The sequence below is a fragment of the Nansenia antarctica genome, assembly GCF_963989245.1.
Source record: "Nansenia antarctica genome assembly, chromosome: 12".
Taxonomy (NCBI): domain Eukaryota; kingdom Metazoa; phylum Chordata; class Actinopteri; order Argentiniformes; family Microstomatidae; genus Nansenia; species Nansenia antarctica.
Genome location: NC_137682.1, coordinates 29,286,260 through 29,305,706, shown reverse-complemented (window position 1 = coordinate 29,305,706; position 19,447 = coordinate 29,286,260). Strand labels below are relative to the sequence as shown.

At 41.7% G+C, this 19,447-nt stretch overlaps 1 protein-coding gene across 2 annotated transcripts; it reads right to left on the bottom strand.

Annotated features, from left to right (window-relative positions):
• Positions 1-241: 241 nt before the first annotated feature.
• On the bottom strand, positions 242-17,593 carry tsku (tsukushi small leucine rich proteoglycan homolog). Of its 2 annotated transcripts, none has more exons than XM_080543265.1 (2): positions 17,389-17,593; positions 242-3,001 (listed from the first exon to the last, which is right to left on the bottom strand). In XM_080543265.1, the coding sequence occupies exon 2, from the start codon at positions 2,993-2,995 to the stop codon at positions 1,952-1,954; it is 1,044 nt and encodes a 347-aa protein (XP_080399391.1). In that variant the 5' UTR covers positions 2,996-3,001; positions 17,389-17,593; the 3' UTR covers positions 242-1,951. The 2 variants fall into 2 exon arrangements, with proteins under 2 accessions (XP_080399391.1, XP_080399390.1); XM_080543264.1 differs by lacking the exon at positions 17,389-17,593 and adding an exon at positions 5,909-6,080.
• Positions 17,594-19,447: the final 1,854 nt, after the last annotated feature.

Sequence of the window (19,447 nt, the reverse complement as noted above, 5' to 3'; positions counted from 1 at the left end):
CGCCTTAACAGATTCTCTAGCCAGGCATGCCCTGTGAGTCATTAGTAGATCACACAAGTCTAACTATGAAATAAAGAGATTTCTATTAACTTACTTAACATGAAATACTGTTCTGTTGGGGAGCATGAGGAAAGTAGGCTTCAATCTTCAGGGCATTGGGCAGTGGATACAGCATATGACGTATAGCAAACAAGGTTCAAAAGAATGTCTGAGAAAGTTGATAAATAATAATAACTGTGAATCTGAGAATAATACATTTATTGTTCATGATTTATACAAAGTTATATACAGTATTGATAAATAAATATAAACTATCTACAGATGATTGACATTCAAAACACCTTATTTGCAGTCATGAGGCTAATTGACTCGTAGGTCCATGACATACCACAGGAATACCAAGGCAGGTTTGAACATACTGGTTTGAACAACTGTTACACAAAATAACAATGATTTTAGCTGGGGTTGCATAACATATCCATATTTATTGCTTTTTTATTTTTAATCTAGATGCAACATTCACAATATGCAAAGAAGATTAACCATATCATGTATCAAATGCAACATAGTGTGGTGTTTCAGTTGAACACAAAGATAGTTTTTGTCTGTCAGCAGAGATTTGTAACAATTCACAACCAAACATATTTTATGCATACATCAGGGATACAAGTTAAAGCTGTTTTGATTAGTAAATGTCATGGGAAACTGGTTTTATCACATTTCAACCCCAGTTGTACAGGTTGCTCTTTGAAGCACAACAGATCATGGTGATTGTCAGATTGTTGCCATGTGAACATGACTTGGTCATTGCAGTGTGACTCAGTTGATTTTTGTATACATGTGGAATAGGAAAAAAAAAAAAATCTGTTGTGTAATGGCAACAAATAAAAATGCTACACTGTATTACCATCCTGTTATATACTGTACTGTAGCAATTACTACATTACTATTTAATACAAGATTGGGTACATTGTTGTTTGTCATACAATATCAGTCTGACAGGGATGTTTCTAGAGCTATTACAGCATACTACACAGGTATTGTCTAAAAGCTATTTATTGTAGTGTTACTACATGTGTATAGACTACTACTGATGTTAACCTTTGGTCTGACATGACTGAAGAGTAACCCTTCCACGTGTACTCTTGACAAACATCTAATTGATACGGACCATAAGAACTGATTCCTATTGTTGGTCATTTGTGTTCATTTCAAGATCCAGGGATCACCCTCAAATATAAATATTAGCTAGGTTATATAAAGCAATGTATAGGCTACATAGAACGTGTTCTGTGATACTGTGTGATATTTGTCCATGTTTAAGTGGACTAGTAGTAATCCCTCAAACCATTGGAATAAGTGCAATATAAAAGTAGTTGAATTAACATTGAAACAATAGATTTCAAAGAGTAATTATCAAGTTTGGCAGGAATAACAAAAATGTGTTGGATAAGTGTAAAAAGGCACAGTTTTAGCAGAAAATGTGCTACGGAAGATCCATTCTTAAGGCAGAATCTCAGGACACAACCCCTTTAACATTACAGGTTAGCATCTCAGGACACAATCCCTTTAACATTACAGGTTAGCATCTCAGGACACAATCCCTTTAACATTACAGGTTAGCATCTCAGGACACAACCCCTTTAACATTACAGGTTAGCATCTCAGGACACAATCCCTTTAACATTACAGGTTAGCATCTCAGGACACAATCCCTTTAACATTACAGGTTAGCATCTCAGGACACAATCCCTTTAACATTACAGGTTAGCATCCCAGGACACAACCCCTTTAACATTACAGGTTAGCTCAGGACACAATCCCTTTAACATTACAGGTTAGCATCCCAGGACACAACCCCTTTAACATTACAGGTTAGCTCAGGACACAATCCCTTTAACATTACAGGTTAGCTCAGGACACAATCCCTTTAACATTACAGGTTAGCATCTCAGGACACAATCCCTTTAACATTACAGGTTAGGACCTCATCATTTTTGGCCTGTCCCAGCTGCCTGTGAAACTGCCCTTGCTTATGCATCCTCCAACAATGGACGTTTCTGCCCAGGGTAATACTCTTGATGCTAGGCAAGTAGCTTAGCGTGTTATTTGGCAATGATGTTACTCCGGAGTTGGACAGATTGAGCTCTTGCAAGGAGAAAAGTCCACTGAAAACTGAGGAGCTCAATGTCTTGAGCTTAGCATTGTTGGACAGGTCCAGGACTTGGAGGTTCAGCAGGCCCCAAAAGCTGTTGGGTTGGATGGTGGAGAGCTCAGAGAGACCACTGAGGGATAGGTAAACTAAGTCATTCAGCTCCGCAAAGGCATTATCTTCAATGCTGGAGATAGGGTTCCTGTCCAGGCTTAGGTCTCTTAGCGGAATGCCTGTTAGCTTGGGTACAGTCCTCAGCCAGTTCTCTGTCAGAGTCAGGCTCTGTACATGCAGAGTGCCCGCGTGTGGGCTCCTGGAGACTGTGGTCAGACGGTTGTGAGACAGATCCACACTGACAGGCTCGCCATGACCCTTGGTAGTGAACACATCCAGGTCAAACTCCTGGAGGTGGTTGTGGCTGAGGTCCACCTCAGCCAGGGGGAGGCCAGAGAAGCAGCCCTGGGGCAGGCTCTCCAGGGTGTTTTGGCTCAGATCCAGGGTCTCCAGATACCGTAGCCTGGAAAGGGCCTTGGGGCTGATCTGGGTGATGTGGTTGCTGCTGAGGTCCAGGCTGACCAGGGTGGTGTATCCAGGCCCAGAGAGCATGGCGTCAGTCAGCAGGTCCAGGGAGTTGGAGGACAGGTCCAGGTGGGCAGTGTCCAGTGGGATAGGGATGGGCATGGAGCTGGGGCCCACTCCTCTGCACTCCACCCTGGTCAGGCTGAAGCTGTCGAACAGGCCGAAGCTCTCCACCTCACAGTGGCATCCAGGGTGGCAGTTCCTCACCGTGGTAGAATGGACTGCCAGCAGCAGTGACATGCTAACACACAGGAGGAGTGCCATGGCAATCTAAGGGGAATTCAAAATATATTTATAAAAGTTGAAAGTTATTTCTAGTATATTTAAGAAAAAGCATACATAGAGCCATTAAAAACACTTTAAGAGCTAGGGGCTCCATTTAGTGAATGAGCATCTATTCATTAAGGTCACATTGATATGCTTTTCATAAATTAGATACTTTATGGCACTTAACTATAGTGTATAGTAAGCAAACACATGCATGCATACACACTAAATACACACTAAATAAAATAGTATCAATATAGTATACAGTGTGCTGCATAAGTAATGGGACAGTGAAGCATTTGTTGCAGAGAAGCAGGCTCTACATGCTTGAAATCAAACTACTACTAACTATGAAGTTAGAGTAGAGATTCTCAGCTTTTATTTGATGGTATGTGTGTATTGGTTTCACCATTCAGAAATCACAACACCTTTTATGCTTAGTCCCCCTGTTACAGGGAACCCAAACGTGATGGGTTGAGAGATTTATCAAATGTCCAAATTAAGCACTCATTGTTTAGTATTTGGTCGACAATCCTTTGCATGCAATAACTGCCTGATGTCTGTGACCCATTGACCCCACCAGATGTTGGGTGTCTTCAGTTGTTGTTTGTTTTTAGGTATTTTTGCCTGAAAACTCAACTGTAGTTGCTATGGCAGTATGTTTTGGGTCATTCTTACTGTATGATGAAGCGCCATCCAATGAATTTGGAGGCATTTTGCTTGTACTTGAGCAGACACTTTTGTACACTTCAGAATACATTCTGCTGCTGCTGCTGCTGCTGCAGGAGTTACATCATCAATTAAGAGAAGTAAACCAGATCTAGTGGCAGCTATTCATGCCCTAACATTAACACCCCCTCCACCATGTTTCACAGATGAGGTGGTATGGTGTAAAGTACTTTTTTCTCCAAACTTTCCACTTGCAATTACTCTGATACATGCTCATATTCATCGTATCCGTCCACAATACTTGCAGACCTGCAGGCGTTTTAGGTACTTTTTTTTGCAAACTGTAAGTGTCTTTTTTGAGGATAACTAGTGGTTTCCATATTGTCGTAAAGCATCTGTAGTTCGACTGGTGACGTATTCTGCGGATGGTAGTCTCTGACACATTCACACCTACCTCCTGGAGAGTGTTGCTTTGTGTTTTTTCTTAATTATGGTGCATTCTTCGGTCATCCACTATAGAAGTCTGTCTTTGCCTACCAGCTCGTTAGTGATTGCTGAGATGACCAGTGTTTATTTTTTTTGGGGGGGGGAAATATTTTGGAAAGCCTAAATCAATTTTTGGCTACATTCCCATTTGTTTCAGCCTAATAAAGGCTTCCTTGATTGACACCACTTTGGTCCTTATGCTGACAAATGCAGACTCGCCTAGAATCAATACTAGACATTGAAGCTTTCTTATGCCTGAAGAAATGATGTGATGTAACACAACTGACAATAAACACCTGTCAAGCCATTACTTTTGGTTACCCTGAAATAGGGTTAGGGTTAGGGTTAGGGGGACTGTGCATACAATGTTTGTTAACCTCACAGTAATTCAGAGCGAATTAACAGCGATCGGTGTGTCAGCATGGCCCTGGATTACCAAGGACCCCAGCCACCCAAATCAGAAATTGTTCGATCTACTGCCGTCGGGGAAATGGTACCGTAGCCTCAGGGCAAAAACCCAGAGGGTGTCGAACAACTATTTCCCACAAGCAATCAGGCTCCTAGGGAAACACACTGGCATAAGCCAATCCCCACTGCATCTCCACTGCAATAACAATACATATTATGACTACCTGACTACATGGTCACTACCTACTTGAACTCTATACTGCTCCTTTGCACCATATTGCATCTGTACCGTATGAGTGTGTCACATCTCACACCGTATGAGTGTGTCACATCTCACACCGTATGAGTGTGTCACATCTCACTGAAACCTGCACAGCATTTTTGAACAACCTGATATTACCTAATGTTGTTTACATTAAGAATGTTGAATTGGTGATTTGCATTCTGCTGCTATCACCTACATTATTATTGAAGCTATTGTTTATACAGTTATTGTTGATTGTTGACTGTTGTTATATCCTGCTCATTCTTTTATTGATTTTGTTGTTTATATCCTGCTTATTCTATTATTGATTTTGTATTTCTGCAGCAATGCCAATGTCTTATTGAACCTGAACCCACAAATGTTACTCTTTGTATCCATACATTGATGTAATAAAAGCAATTCTGATTCTGATTCTGAATTCTTTGATTTAAAATCAAAACATTTGGAGTGTCCTTTTGTAATTTATCATTGGTAAAAATAAATGTTGGAGTCACCATGATAACATTATTTCCTCCATCCAGAGCCAGCTCAACCTAAACTGGTATGACATGCTGGTACCAAACGTAAGAATATATCCAGGAGATGCCCCATAGAGGCTTTGAACCTTCTATGGTTTCATTTAAATAAACAATTTGACTGTTCAAAACCTTTCTAGTGTTATTAATGAGATACAGGAAAACACACAAGGATTGTGTAATTCACACAAATGTAAAGGATACAAGACTGTACAGAAATAAGACTTATTCTAGATAGACTGTACACACATAACCCTTATTCTAGATATACTGTACAACAATAACCCTTATTCTAGATAGACTGTACAACAATAACCCTTATTCTAGATAGACTGTACAAACATAACCCTTATTCTAGACAGACTCACGGCTGAAACTGAGATGGAATGTTCAACACTCAAATTAAGAATTTAAGAACAATTTTGTGAATTTAAGAATAATTATGACCTTATTTGTTGTTATCACTATGGTCTTTGGTCACACATTTTTTCATTTTATATTACAGAACATCTACAGTACTTCTACCACATCTACCATCTACTTGTGTATGGGAAATGCACTGCATACCTCTATTTTCTGTTGTTGTCGATAGTTTAGTCCAGTTTAATCCCTCTCTCTCCCACCTGCTGCTGACAGCACTCTCTGAATAGAATAGCAGTACTTCAAAGACTTTTGAACAAGCCTAGCCCCTGTCCTTAAAGCAGGTAAATGATCTGCTCTTAAACCTATTTGGCAGAAGCCAAGTCATACAGAAGCCGAGTCACAATGACCCGGAGAACCCACACGCACACATGGAAATTGGACAGAGGTTAACAATGTGAGTAACAGTTATATAACAGGTACATATGCACAACAGTGGTGTAGAGTGTAGCCCACTGTTGTATGAGCCAAACAAATAAAAGATACGGGAAAAGCAGATAAGTGTTTTGTTGTACTCAAAGCATTAGTTATCCCTTCAGGGGTTTCAGCATAGAAGAAGGGGCAGGTCTTAATTTGTTAATCAAATCAAGTTGAGTAAATACAGTACCTCCCTTTCAAATAAAATAAAATAAATATTGTGCTCCTGTAAGCTTATACAAGTTACCATTAATCCTCTGGCTGCACACCACTATTTTTTTAGTTTTCACAATAAAGGGTGAACTTTTACCACCCTTAACATTAACTTCATTTGCCCTTTTAAAAACAATTACTATGGTCCTTCCACCACATATTCCCTCTCACCGACCCGAACCCTCTCACCGACCCTAACCCTAACCCTAACCCTCTCACCGACCCTAACCCTAACCCTACACCCTCAGTGACTGGGTGTATTAGAAACCCCATGAGAGGGCAATCTAAGGCCTTGGGCCTCATGCATAGAACGTGCTTAGATCAAATTTTGATCTTACCCGTGTCGTACGTAGAAAACCACGTCAACGTAGTGATTTATACAATTTCAACGTGAGTCAATTTGATCGTGGAAACGATCGTAGCTCGACGTCGAGTATTGACCTTGCGTACGCACATTACCTACTGGTTATGCGGAGTTATTACAGGCATGTGAGCTGCACTGCCTACTGTAATTCATGCAAGTGGCTCGTAATAAAATTAACGATGTTGTTATCAGCCGAGAAAATGAGTTTAATTCAAGATTTAAAAGGAACTGATGTTTCTGATTGTATTTCAGTCATCCTTTATATCCCTCCGTAGCTGTCTATCTCCCCTTCAACATGCCTATAGTATAGTGCGTTTCACAACGGACCTTGCCCGGCCACGCGCTAAATTATACTGGATTTTCTCTGGTGTCTGGGAGTTCGCAAAGGGAGTGAGCAGCCATAAGAATAAGACCACCTGATAAGAATAAGACCATTATATTATTACAGTATTAGCAGCACTCGAGTTGAGGGGGGATGGCATCCCCCCTGAAATAAAAACAGTCAAAATCGCCCCCCTCTTTCCATACTTAATGTCATTTTATCAATGAACGTGGTATTACTGCTATTTCAAGGTGCGAGGGGGCACGCACACATGCAATGACAGTTACTGACACTGAAGTCACTGGCGAGGGGATGCTAAAATTGTCCTCTTATGATAAAATCCACCACCTCCCCTGATTTTCTTTTACAACTTGAGTACTGAGTATAAGCATGTGCCTGGTTAGTTGTCATGATCAAACGTTACAAATGCAACTTACCGAGAAGCCACCCTTCTCTGCCCTCTCCCACTTCCAGACGAACGCCTACCCTATATTATAGCACTTGTCTTAATTCAGCCGCTATAATTCAGCCTCTATCACAGGGCGTTAATACAAACCTCATTCACCTGCGTTCATTTTTACCTGCGTTGGTATTTATAGAAGGAAGCACGTACGCAACTTTAAACCATCTCAGCCCATTTTATAAATAATGCTTACGTCCGTTTAGAAAACTGTGCTTACGTGAAAGTCAAAGATGACGTTCAAGTACTTTTTTATGAATGAGGCCCCTTGTGTGATAAATTGTCTGGCACTAAAACCAAGTGGTCATTTTATTTATAAGTATATCACATTGGTGTTAGTCAATGTCTTCTCCTATCCTCCATGTAGCTGTGTAACCATGGGCGGAGTTTGTCAGGGGGCCAGGGGGGCCAGGCACCCCCGGCCGAAAAAATGTATGGTGAAAAAATATATATATATATTAGTGTATTTTAAACAGTTTTACAGTGCATGAGGTCAGCTCACTGCCTGGGCTAGAGGTACTCCATTTGCGCCTTGCCCGAGCATTTTCCCCTCAATCAGGGTTGCCAGATGGGGCGGGTTACCGCCGAAGGGGCTACTTTTGATCACACTGGGCAGGAAAAAAAGCATTTGGGCGGTTGGGCTGGATAAATAGCATTTAGGCGGTATCAAAATGTTACAAAATGTGTGAAGTTAAAACACACACCCTAATACAGGCCTGTGGGAACTAGGGGTGCTGCAGCACCCCCTAGTGAGCTGGTGTGGAACAAATATTGGGAGGGGATTTACGTTGTATAATTTGTAAGCAATGCATTAAAAAACATTTTACATAATTTGTCTGTTGTTGATTATCTAAAAGATTTGGGAAATAATGTGCAATATGTATAATTTAATAAATATTAATACCCAATGAGCGCTCCTGTGCACGTACACTTGACTTTCCCGCGAGTGCATTTCCTTTCGTTAACGTTAGTGAAGATCATGATGTCATCATTCGATAATAATTTGATGAGCCGCCCCCGCCCTCCAATCATCGATCACATTCGTTACAAGGTGCTCGTGTCTGCCTCATTCACAATCTACAAGCGCGCACAGCTGGAGTTGTCAGTGTGTGAATGTAGTAGCCTTGCCCTTACTTCAAAATGTTGAATTCCAAACAGCGTTCACTGTTAAGCTTTTTCAAACGACCACGAATAGAAGAGCACGGTGACACGCCTCAAGCAGGGGCAGATATGGGTGGGCCGGGGTTAACAGCCAGGTTAACAACCCAAATATTCAGATTCATGAAGAAAAAAAAAAAAAACACTAATTACCTTGAATGTGATTTGTTTTATCTTGGGAATAATTACAATTGTATTCAATAATAATAATAATATAATAATATTATATTAATTAATAATATTATTCAGAACTTCCTCTTTTACGTTTGCGACATTAGGCGCCAAATCTGAATTTTGCTAGGACGGAGCTGCTCGGTAATTGTTAAGTGTGTAACTATGGCTAAACAGCTATCATTGACCCGTTTTCTTAAAAAAACAAGTCTGGATGATGAAAAAGGTTTGTATCAGCAGGCCCTGTCCAAAGAGGAATCACAGGATCGTCGTGAGACATTTGCTGTCCCTGGGAATGAAGGAGAAATGGCCACAGCATGGACAACCTGTCATGCTAGCCTGCATGCTAACCTTAGCAAAAGTGCTAACATGCAGCAGTGCAAAGCACTAAATTAAGCCTGAGATCATCAATGTTGACTGGACGCCTGAACAACATGACACTTTTGGCATTTGAAAGCGAACTAACAGACACTTTGGATTACAATGACATTATTGATTTATTCAACTCCCCTTGTGTAGATACGATAAGGTAGGCAAATATGATTTTCTCTTTTACTCTTTTTCCCCCGCCGTGGAATGGTTATGATTTAAAGAGTACAGCTATTTTTGAATGAACATTTGATGATGAATTGTCAAGTCACCCCGTTTTTGACAACAGTGAATGTTCAACAGCATAATGCAAACTGCAGCCGGATAGTATATAGCCTATACTATTTGACTGTTGCAGAAATCTATCATACAGTTTAAAGGCCAGCAGACACTAAGCGATTTCAGCCACGAATTTGCCGCAAGCCATGTTCTCACGTCAGAGGCAAGTGAGGCAGATGTGGCAAAATGCAACACAACAACCAGAAAATGCCCAGCTTTCAAGTCAGCATGCAACAAGTGCAACAAAACCGGACATTGGGAGAGAATGTGCACATGCAAATAGGGAAGTGACTGATGAGCAGAAAGCAAACTTTTTGGGATGACTGAACGCAAAAGTTACTGATGAGCAATGGACAGTGCAGCTTCTCATTGGTGCAACACTAGTGAAATTTAAGATTGATACTGGAGCAGATGCTAGTGTTATGTGTGAAGAGACTTTCAACATGCTAATTCCAGAGAGAGAACTAAATCAAACTAGCATCTCACTATGAGTATGCACCTGGAAAGACCCTCGTTGTGGCAGACACACTGTCAAGGAGCCCTTTGCACCACACGGTGAACAAGAGGGATACACACTCAGACGTAGAGTGCTACATCGCAGCAGTCATCGACAACATGCCTGCTACTCCACAGAAGATGGACAACATGCCTGCTACTCCACAGAAGACGGACAGCAGCGGATGAGACGCTGCAGATGGTGATCAAATACATCAGGTCAGGGTGGCCTGAATACATGAGTGAGTCCCAGTTAACATAAGAGAGTATTTCCCAGTGAAAAGTAAACTTTCAGAGCACAAGGGCAGTGTTTCCTCTATATGCATTTATTCGTGGCGGGCCGCCACAAATGAATTTCCTCCGCCACTAATTGATTCAGACAGTCCACTTTGATTCAGGCTGCGCAGAAAGGCAGCGAGTTATTATGACCGGAGAACAGAAAAAAAGCAGATTGAAGCTAGATTTAGGCCGCTTCCAGACCTACATTTCGTTACGATTTAGGGCGTAGTTAGTTACAATATGTTACAATGTTGCAATTAACCTTGTCGTTTGTGTTCGCACTGCAATCGAGAATCGCTCTCAACAGGCGCGCGGCGCGAGGCGATGCGCTTTTCAAAACAGTTTTGTGATTGGTCCGAATTTAGCCGGACATTTGGATTTCTCTCTTCGCCCGTCGCCGGTCCCTTTAATCCCGTAAACGTATCCTAATCGAAAATGCAACATCATCAGCGACGACTGTGGGTTATTGCATTTACTGCTGTTCTCTGGTTCATGTTCTTATAAGAACATGAACCAGAGAACAGCAGTAAATGCAATAACCCACAGTCGAATTGTACAAATTCTGTACAATTTTATACCAGCGCTCAGTATAGAGTATTTTAAATGGGTAGTGATGGTCTAGTGCATGGGTAGTGATGGTCTAGTGGATAGTGAGTTGGACTTGTGATCGGAAGGTTGTGAGTTCAAATCCCGCCTGAAACCACACCACTACTAGTGTGTCCTTGAGTAAGGCACTTAGCCCTCAGTTACTCCAGGGGGAATGTCCCTGTAATTCGTAATTGTAAGTCGCTTTGGATTAAAAGCGTCTGCTAAGTGGCAAAATTATTTAAAATGATTAAATGAACATTCGTAATGTATGTCTCTGATGTTCATGGTCAATTAAATCAGCCTATTTTGTGAAACAAATAATGTTCCCGCTAATGGGTTAACCGAGCATTCTCGCACCTAACGTGCAAGCACCTAGCTTCGAACTATTCATAGCAATATGCGCAGGGCAAAAATAATCTATTGCCTCTAAAATCACTACAAACAGAACGGCGGAGGTACGGGTAAGCAGGGCTCATGTTGGTTTCCTCAAAGGTAAGAGTTGGTTTTCTTTAACTCAACTGATAGCATTACCTTGCTGTTGTTGTTTAGCGAATGCTCCATCTGACTGTCACACTGTGATTTTACTTGTGTAAACAGTTAATGAGTAACGTTTGCCGGTTTTGTGCGTGTACTCTCACGTAGGCCTACTTCGTATTGATCTTTCTGTGTGTGTGTGTGTGTGTGTGTGTGTGTGTGTGTGTAATGCGCGTTCCGCATGTTCCGCTGCAGCTGTAGGATATATTGGTATTTGATCACCTTCTATATAAAATCACCTGCTCGGCTTTAATGACTTACCGTAACCGCTATTTAAGAAATTATAATTGTTGCCACCCTCTATTTTTTGGTGAAATTACGTCTTTGTTTTGAGCGCCAGTGCGCGTTTTATGCGGAAAAACGGCCACGCTCTACGCTCTGCGCGCGAAAAATTTGCACTCCGCCACTAATGTGAAAAATCCTGGAGGAAACACTGAAGGGAATGGTTACAAGAGGAAGCCGGATAGTGATACCAGAGACATTGAGGGCAGACATTCTCGATAGGATTCATGATGGACATAATGGTCTCACCACACAGGGTCTTGCTGTGAGTTGAGAAGAAAAAGGAAAGAGACGTTGATCTCTACCCCGCTCCCTAACAGATCATGGGAACGTATACCCCTAGACCCGTGTGAGCATAACAAACAGAACTATTTGGTTATCTCAGTCTATTACTGTAGATACTCTGGATCTCTCTACATAGTGATACTGCATATGACAACAACAACCAGCGCCCAAGTCGCCCTGAAACTAAAAGCAACACGTGCCAGGTACGGCATACTAGACGTGTTCGTGAGTGACAACGGGCCACAGTTCTCGAGTGCCGAGTTCAAAGACCTAACCTGTGAGTCCACAAGGAAATGGTCACGCAGAAAGGGCTGTGCAGTCTGCCAAGAGAATCCTCAAGCAGAAGGACCCTCTCATTGCAAGCCTTTTTCTACAACTGACGTCATGGGGTGAGATCCCTACCTTCACTGCAGCCATGCAGTGGTCATGTTCTCACAAAGCTGGACCATCAGAAATCCTGGACAGCTCCTGCAGTAGTGACCAGAGAGAGTGTCACGTCACGTTCCTACCTCATCGAGACGCAACAGGGAGCAACGTTCCAAGAGGTCGAAGAGGTGCCTGTCCCAGAGCCAGCTGAGAGCACCTGCTCGCAAGGACACCAGTCAGACGACACAGTCAGACATAGGACTAGTTCACCCCCCCAGATCTGGGCAGATCACTAAACCAGTTGTAACTGAATGTGACCTATGATCTTTCGGGGGGAGGGGGGGTATACAGGATGTTTAGCTTTGTTCGTATACAATAGCATTGTTGTTTAACATTATGTTATATGTTTACTTTAAAGAGAAATGGTCAAACTAAAAGGGGGAGATGCAGGGGCGGATTCAAGTAGCCACCCCCTAGCCCCGCCCCTGGGGAGATGTCATCGTATTGGAGTTACTATGGTAATAATAATAATAATAATAATACATTTATTTTATAAGGCGCCTTTCATGGCACTCAAGGTCGCCGTACAACACAGTTACAAAAATACAGTCAAACAGTTAAAAAATGACAATCAAACAATTACAAATTACAATATAAAAAGCAGCAGCAGCAGGGCATTCAATAGTCGGGAGGGTGGCTCAGAGATAAGCCTGCCTGAAGAGGTGTGTTTTGATGTGTGTTTTGAATGGGTTTATGGTGTCAATGTTCCTAATGTCGGGGGGGAGGGAGTTCCAGAGGCGAGGGGCAGAGCGGCTGAAAGCTCTTGCCCCCATGGTGGACAGACGGGCAGGGGGGACAGTGAGGTTGATGGCGGAGGCTGACCTGAGGGACCGGGTGGGAATGTTGAGGTGGAGGAGGTCGGACAGGTAAGGGGGGCGAGGTTGTGGATGGCTTTGAATGTGTGGAGGAGGATTTTGTAGTCAATGCGTAGTTTAATGGGAAGCCAATGGAGTTGTTGTAGAACGGGGGTGATGTGACTGGTGACAGGGGTTCTGGTGATTATACGGGCAGCAGCATTCTGGACCAGTTGGAGCTTATGGAGGAGTTTGTGTGGGAGACCAAAGAGAAGGGAGTTGCAGTAGTCTAAGCGGGAGGTGACTAGAGAGTGGACCAGGATAGCAGCGCTGTTGGGAGTGAGTGACGGGCGGAGGCGGTTGATATTTCGAAGGTGAAAGTAGGCAGACCGGATGGTGTTGTTGATATGGGTATGGAAAGATAGGGTGCTGTCGAGGACGACACCCAGACTCTTAACCTGAGGGGAGGGAGAAACTAAGGAGTTGTCGATAGAGAGGGTGAAACTGGGTTGCTTGGTGAGGGAGGATTTGGAGCCAATGAGTGCTATCTCGGTTTTGTTGCTGTTAAGTTTGAGAAAGTGGGAGGGGAACCAGGATTTGATTTCCTGTAGGCAGGCACAGAGGGAAGAGGGTGGGAAGGTGGATGAGGGTTTGGAGGAGACATAGAGCTGGGTGTCGTCCGCATAACAGTGAAACAGTGAAACTAATGTGCAAGACAGCGTCATAACCTGGGAGATGGGGCTGTACGTAAAGCAAGTAGTATTACAGTAGTACGTCAAGTGACGGTTGAACGTAAGCACTACGAGTTGACAAGCTAAGGAAAAGAACATCCTTTACCCGAGCCAAAGTGACGGGACATTCCTGCTTTATTACAGACTACACTTCCTATAAAGTGTACAACTCTTATTATAACCATGACAATGGTTGTTTGCTGTCCCATAATACTTATTAACATACCCGCCCATTTCAATAAAACAAAGTAAATGCGTAATAATAAGTGATGAAGGAGCCCTGCCTTAGTGCCTTTGGTAAGGCGGACAACGGTTTTGGGTGCCGCTGCGGATCAGATTTCCTGCAGCCGTGGCAGACCTCCTTCTACCTTCCACACCTAATGTACTTCTCTGACCTCCTTCTCCCTTCCACACCTAATGTACTTCTCTGACCTCCTTCTCCCTTCCACACCTAATGTACTTCTCTGACCTCCTTCTCCCTTCCACACCTAATGTACTTCTCTGACCTCCTTCCCCCTTCCACACCTAATGTACTTCTCTGACCTCCTTCTACCTTCCACACCTAATGTACTTCTCTGACCTCCTTCTCCCTTCCACACCTAATGTACTTCTCTGGAAAAACGAATACAACTAATAATCGCGTGGGGTATTCCTTGAAAATCTCACATTTAGACCCCCATACACAGTGGCGGACTGGCCACCGGGCATGCCTGGCAAATGCCAGGAGGGCCGCGAGACTCTGGGCCGCTCAGAATGTATTATCTTTTTTTTTAATATATATATATATATATATATATATATATATATATACTGTATATATATATATTATTTGTAATTTTGTCTCTGGTGATTTTCATTGAAAATAACTTATTTCAGCAAACCGCGGCCCAAAACATATTATATCGGCCCGGGTCGAGGATTTGCGGAACCTAGGATGGTAGGGGATGGTAGAGCAATACCGCTACCTGATTGGTTGGCGAAGCACTCGTGAAGAGCCCCCTCATTGGCTGGCGAGTCTACCATCTAATTAGCCAGACTCCTTGCTATAAGCTAGCAATATTGGGCTAACGTAAACGTTATCCAATAATGCGTTGTCCATGTGTTGAATAGAAGTGATGATAGTTGAGTATGGTTGAAGTCTGCAGACTAGTTACTGCTCCTAAATAGTGTTACTTTATTAGATGACTCAGTGTTGCTTCTGAAGAGTCCGGAGGGAGCATGACTATGGGAAAGTGAAAGAGGGGAGCGGTGCACAGCAGAAAATGAACACACTCCCCTGAAGTTGCGTCAACACAGTAATATGGTTTGTGGGTATACAATGTGACAAATTGAATGTTAACAAGCTGGTTAATATCAGAATAAAACGTGCAGACTGCAGAATGAGTGTTTCTGGTTTATTTTATGAAGCTGGTTCACATGACCAAGGTCAGGCTAGTACTGTATTTACACTGTGTTGCCCAGTCAATAAACATGTTTCCTTATGACTTCTAACCTTTCTTGGTGTAGGTAGGGGCCCGAACAATGACTCAAGCCCAGGGGCCCCCACTAGGGGCTATGCTTGGGAAATGGAGTTCAATATAAGATCTAAAGAATTAGCCTACTTGTTGTGAGTTTGATTTCAGAATTTAGCAGTTGGCATTGTTTCTCATGTTTTGGTCTGGCCTATTTGTCCTGAATGTGCCTTATAGCATACTACTGGTTATACTATGCTCTCAATAACGTTGTGTTGATTGTTGTCGGCACTCTGAATTTATCAGCGATTGTAGCAGGGGCGGATTTAGGATCGTAGGAGATCCGGGGCTTAGCCCAGAGGGAGAATATAATGTGCGCGCAGAGCGCGCTGGAAAATTTTGCCTTCAACCTTCAACTTACCACCACCTTAAAGCGGACAAAAGGCACTGGAGAACACATATACATTCACACCCTTTAATGAAGCAAACTAATTGTGGTGATTCTGGGCACAGAGGGAGGTCAGCACACGTAGCTCCCCCTGCCAGTCACCATCATTTATATTTGTATAGAATTACATAATTGATGGGCTGAGGCTAGTTATGTTACAGTATGTATATCAGGGCAGACTCTGTGCTCACCACTTATATTGTATTTAGAGTCTTGTCCTGTGTTATATGACGATATATTACATGTATTGTTGGCCTGTGTATAGTACTGTGAAATCAAATCCCCCCCTGGGACATTAAACAAACTTAGTTAGTTAGCGTTACATCTTAGGATAGATTTGAGTCATGTTCTGTATACATACATACTACCATAAGGGCATACTTAATGTGGTTACTCCATGTTTACTAGCTGTAACATTAACGTTACATCATTCTTTTTCACTTGTTACTCAGTCAACCAGAGTGCAGATATCAAAGACTATCAGCCTGTTATTCACTTTATTTGTATAAAGTGAAAAACCACTTCATTCCATCTGTTTTTCAAATAAAGTCCATTCCATTCCATTCCATTCCATTCCATAAGTATTATCCTTTGTTTGATTTCTTACCATGTACCGTAACAGTACCTTGCTATGTTTCATTTTCATTATAACATAACGTTATGTTATGATAGCCAGCTAGCATTAGCAAACCGGAAAAGTAGTGTCAGTGAGTCAGTCACCTTTCTAATAAGATTCACAAACCTGAAACATCATCTATGTCATCACTGCTGGTGATGTCATTGTTGTCAGCTGCTGATACGGCTGCTGCAACAGTTCTTGGCGCTTGTTTTGTTGAAAACAACTTTCGGATATCCATCCTTACACTTTTGCAAGTCAGGCACTGATTGAGATCACTTCTTCTTCAGGGCAGGGTAGGCTACGCAGTATGCAGGCTAATGTCGCGCAGCTGCTGCCTCTCTGTTGGACTCCGGTACTGCACGTTACTCACGAGAGTTTTTTTTAAATTTATTTTTTATTTTATTTTTTTAAGTAAAACATTCGGGGCTTTTCAGAAAACATCCGGGGCTTGAGCCCCAGTAGCCACCCCCTAGCGCCGCCCCTGGATTGTAGTGTGTCAGTTGCGTGTGCGTGTGTGTGTTACATTTGTGTTCCAAATGTCTACATTCGATTCTAGTCAGTCTGGTTATCTCAAGCTTTTTATGTTAACAATCCGTGTTGATGTTGCGTTTGGAAATAGGGCTGTTGTGTCGCAAATGCCAGGGCTGTTTTTTGATTCCAGTCCGCCCCTGCCCATACACACTCTGTCAATCACAACTTGTCACTCGCGCACCACTCGAATAGTTTGCCTCATTTTCCTTATGCCTTTTTATCAATGTAGAATAAAATAAACGGTCCTTACATGTAGCCTATGATTTAAACGAGGACCGCATATTTCTTAAAGTTGCCTAGGCAAATCAGAAATGTGATCTAACCACTTCCGAATAAGTGGTTCTCACGGCGTTCCAATAAATAGTCTATAGAGATGTCATCCTTCATACTCACTCATATTTTTGGACTTACCTTGACCCTCAACCGGGAATCTGAAGAATTGACTCTCACACCGGAGTCTCTTTAGTCTGTTTCACCGAGGCACAGAATGTTGCAGCGACTCAACCTCCGCTCCCATGGCAGTCCCATGTCAGTCCCATGTCAGTCCCATGGCATTGGGCACTTCAATAAAGTCTTTGCGGTTTCTTGCTGTCCATCGTTCACTGTCAAAACTGCATCCTATGGTGATGTGAGGAAGAGAGACTCGAACACTTCTTCGATCCCACATATCTTATATATATATATATATATATATATATCCACATATCTTATATGTTTCTATACTATATTATATCTATACATATCTTAGGAAATCCTGATACTCCGCACCCCTCTTCTATCCCAAGCGGTATTTGGAGTTTCACTCAGAAACGCTCTCTAGTGGACATTGCTTAGGCGGGGACCGACGTGAAATGACGCAATTGTTACTGACAAGAAAAATATTATGCAATTATGGATTTTTTATTTTATTTTATTTTACTTTTGACCCAGACACTTTCGGGCTAGGCGTTTTACTTTTGTAGAACGAAAAGCAAGTCTGGGCGTCTCATGGTGGTTGCTGTTTGCTGTTGCTGTTTATATTAACAAAACAATACTCTACATTTAACTATGCTGCGAAACAACGTTTTGTCAAGGGATAAGAAAAATAACACATATAAATCTTATGAGGTGTGGTATTTTTAGACGTCTAAATCTAACGACATACACACACTTTTTTTGGTTGCCATTTTGTCATCAGAATTTAGGAAACTGGCAGCTCACTCACAAGAATCTGGCATTGTTCTGGATTGTAAAACTCAGTTGAAGTCCAGATTAAATAGATTAGATTAGATTGGATTAGATTCATCTTCATTGTCTTTGAGTACAAGTACTAAGACAACGAAACGCAGTTTGACATCTAACCAGATGCCAGTGCAAATAGTGCATAGTGCAACAGACATGATTATGTAAACAGTGCATTGTATGGCAGTATACGGTATTACAGTGAGTATAAGTAAATGAATATAAAGTCAATATACGTGCAATGGTACAGATAAGTACAGATAAGATATATGTACAGTATGACATGTACAGGACAAGGGCAATAGGTTTGAGCAATTAGAGACCAATATATATGTTATGTGCAAATAGTTGCCTATACAAAAAATGTATGTATAACATCCATTGGATTGTCCCTGTTTCATTGTTCAAATAGATACATAGTGCTGTCCACATATTAACAAAACAAACATACCACAGGTCTAAAAGCCCCCCCCCCCCCCCCTTTATCATACTCTATTTAGCTTTATACTCTGAAGTGGCTGCAAAGAGTTAAATACTTTCATTGCAAATCGTATGAATTTTAAATCATGTTAAGTTATTTGGTAATGCTCAGAGAATGAGCCCCTTGTAGCCTATGATGTTATCTGGTGTGAAGGAAGCCAGCAGAAACTGACCCTATGAGCATCACATTATTTCACTATAAGCAGGTGGAATTATAAAGTTCTACACAATGGCTGTCATCATTGTCTAAATCCAAATAATAATGTCACAATACGATAAATATCATGATACATGTGTCATGATACATTACTACTGCAATACAATACAATACATTGCAATACTGTGGTTCTTGTCCCCCGGTTTTATCATATTGTTACTCCCCATAGCCCCTAGATTATATATGGGGTTGGAACACCTAAAGAGTTCAAGTTAATAAATGATGACAACGATGATTAGGCTGCACAAAGTTGTAATAATTAACCATGTCCAACTATAATATTTCTAACTGCATATCATGTGTATCATTATTATTACTTTAATTTACTATAATTGCTACACAACATGTGATTGGTCTACCATATTCGCAATTTGGAAAATGATATATATATATATATATATATATATATATATATATATATATATATATACAGTATATATATAACATGTATCTTTAGGCTACTGCATTGTGTGTACCACCAGTTTATTCCCTTTTCCCTCAGGAGTAGTTCCCCTAGACACTGGTCAGTTTGCGTTACCTAGAAAGGTTAAC

Coding starts and splice junctions, on each gene's coding strand:
- tsku (XM_080543265.1), bottom strand. CDS start 2,995: ATGGCACTCCTCCTGTGTGTTAGCATGTCACTGCTGCTGGCAGTCCAT.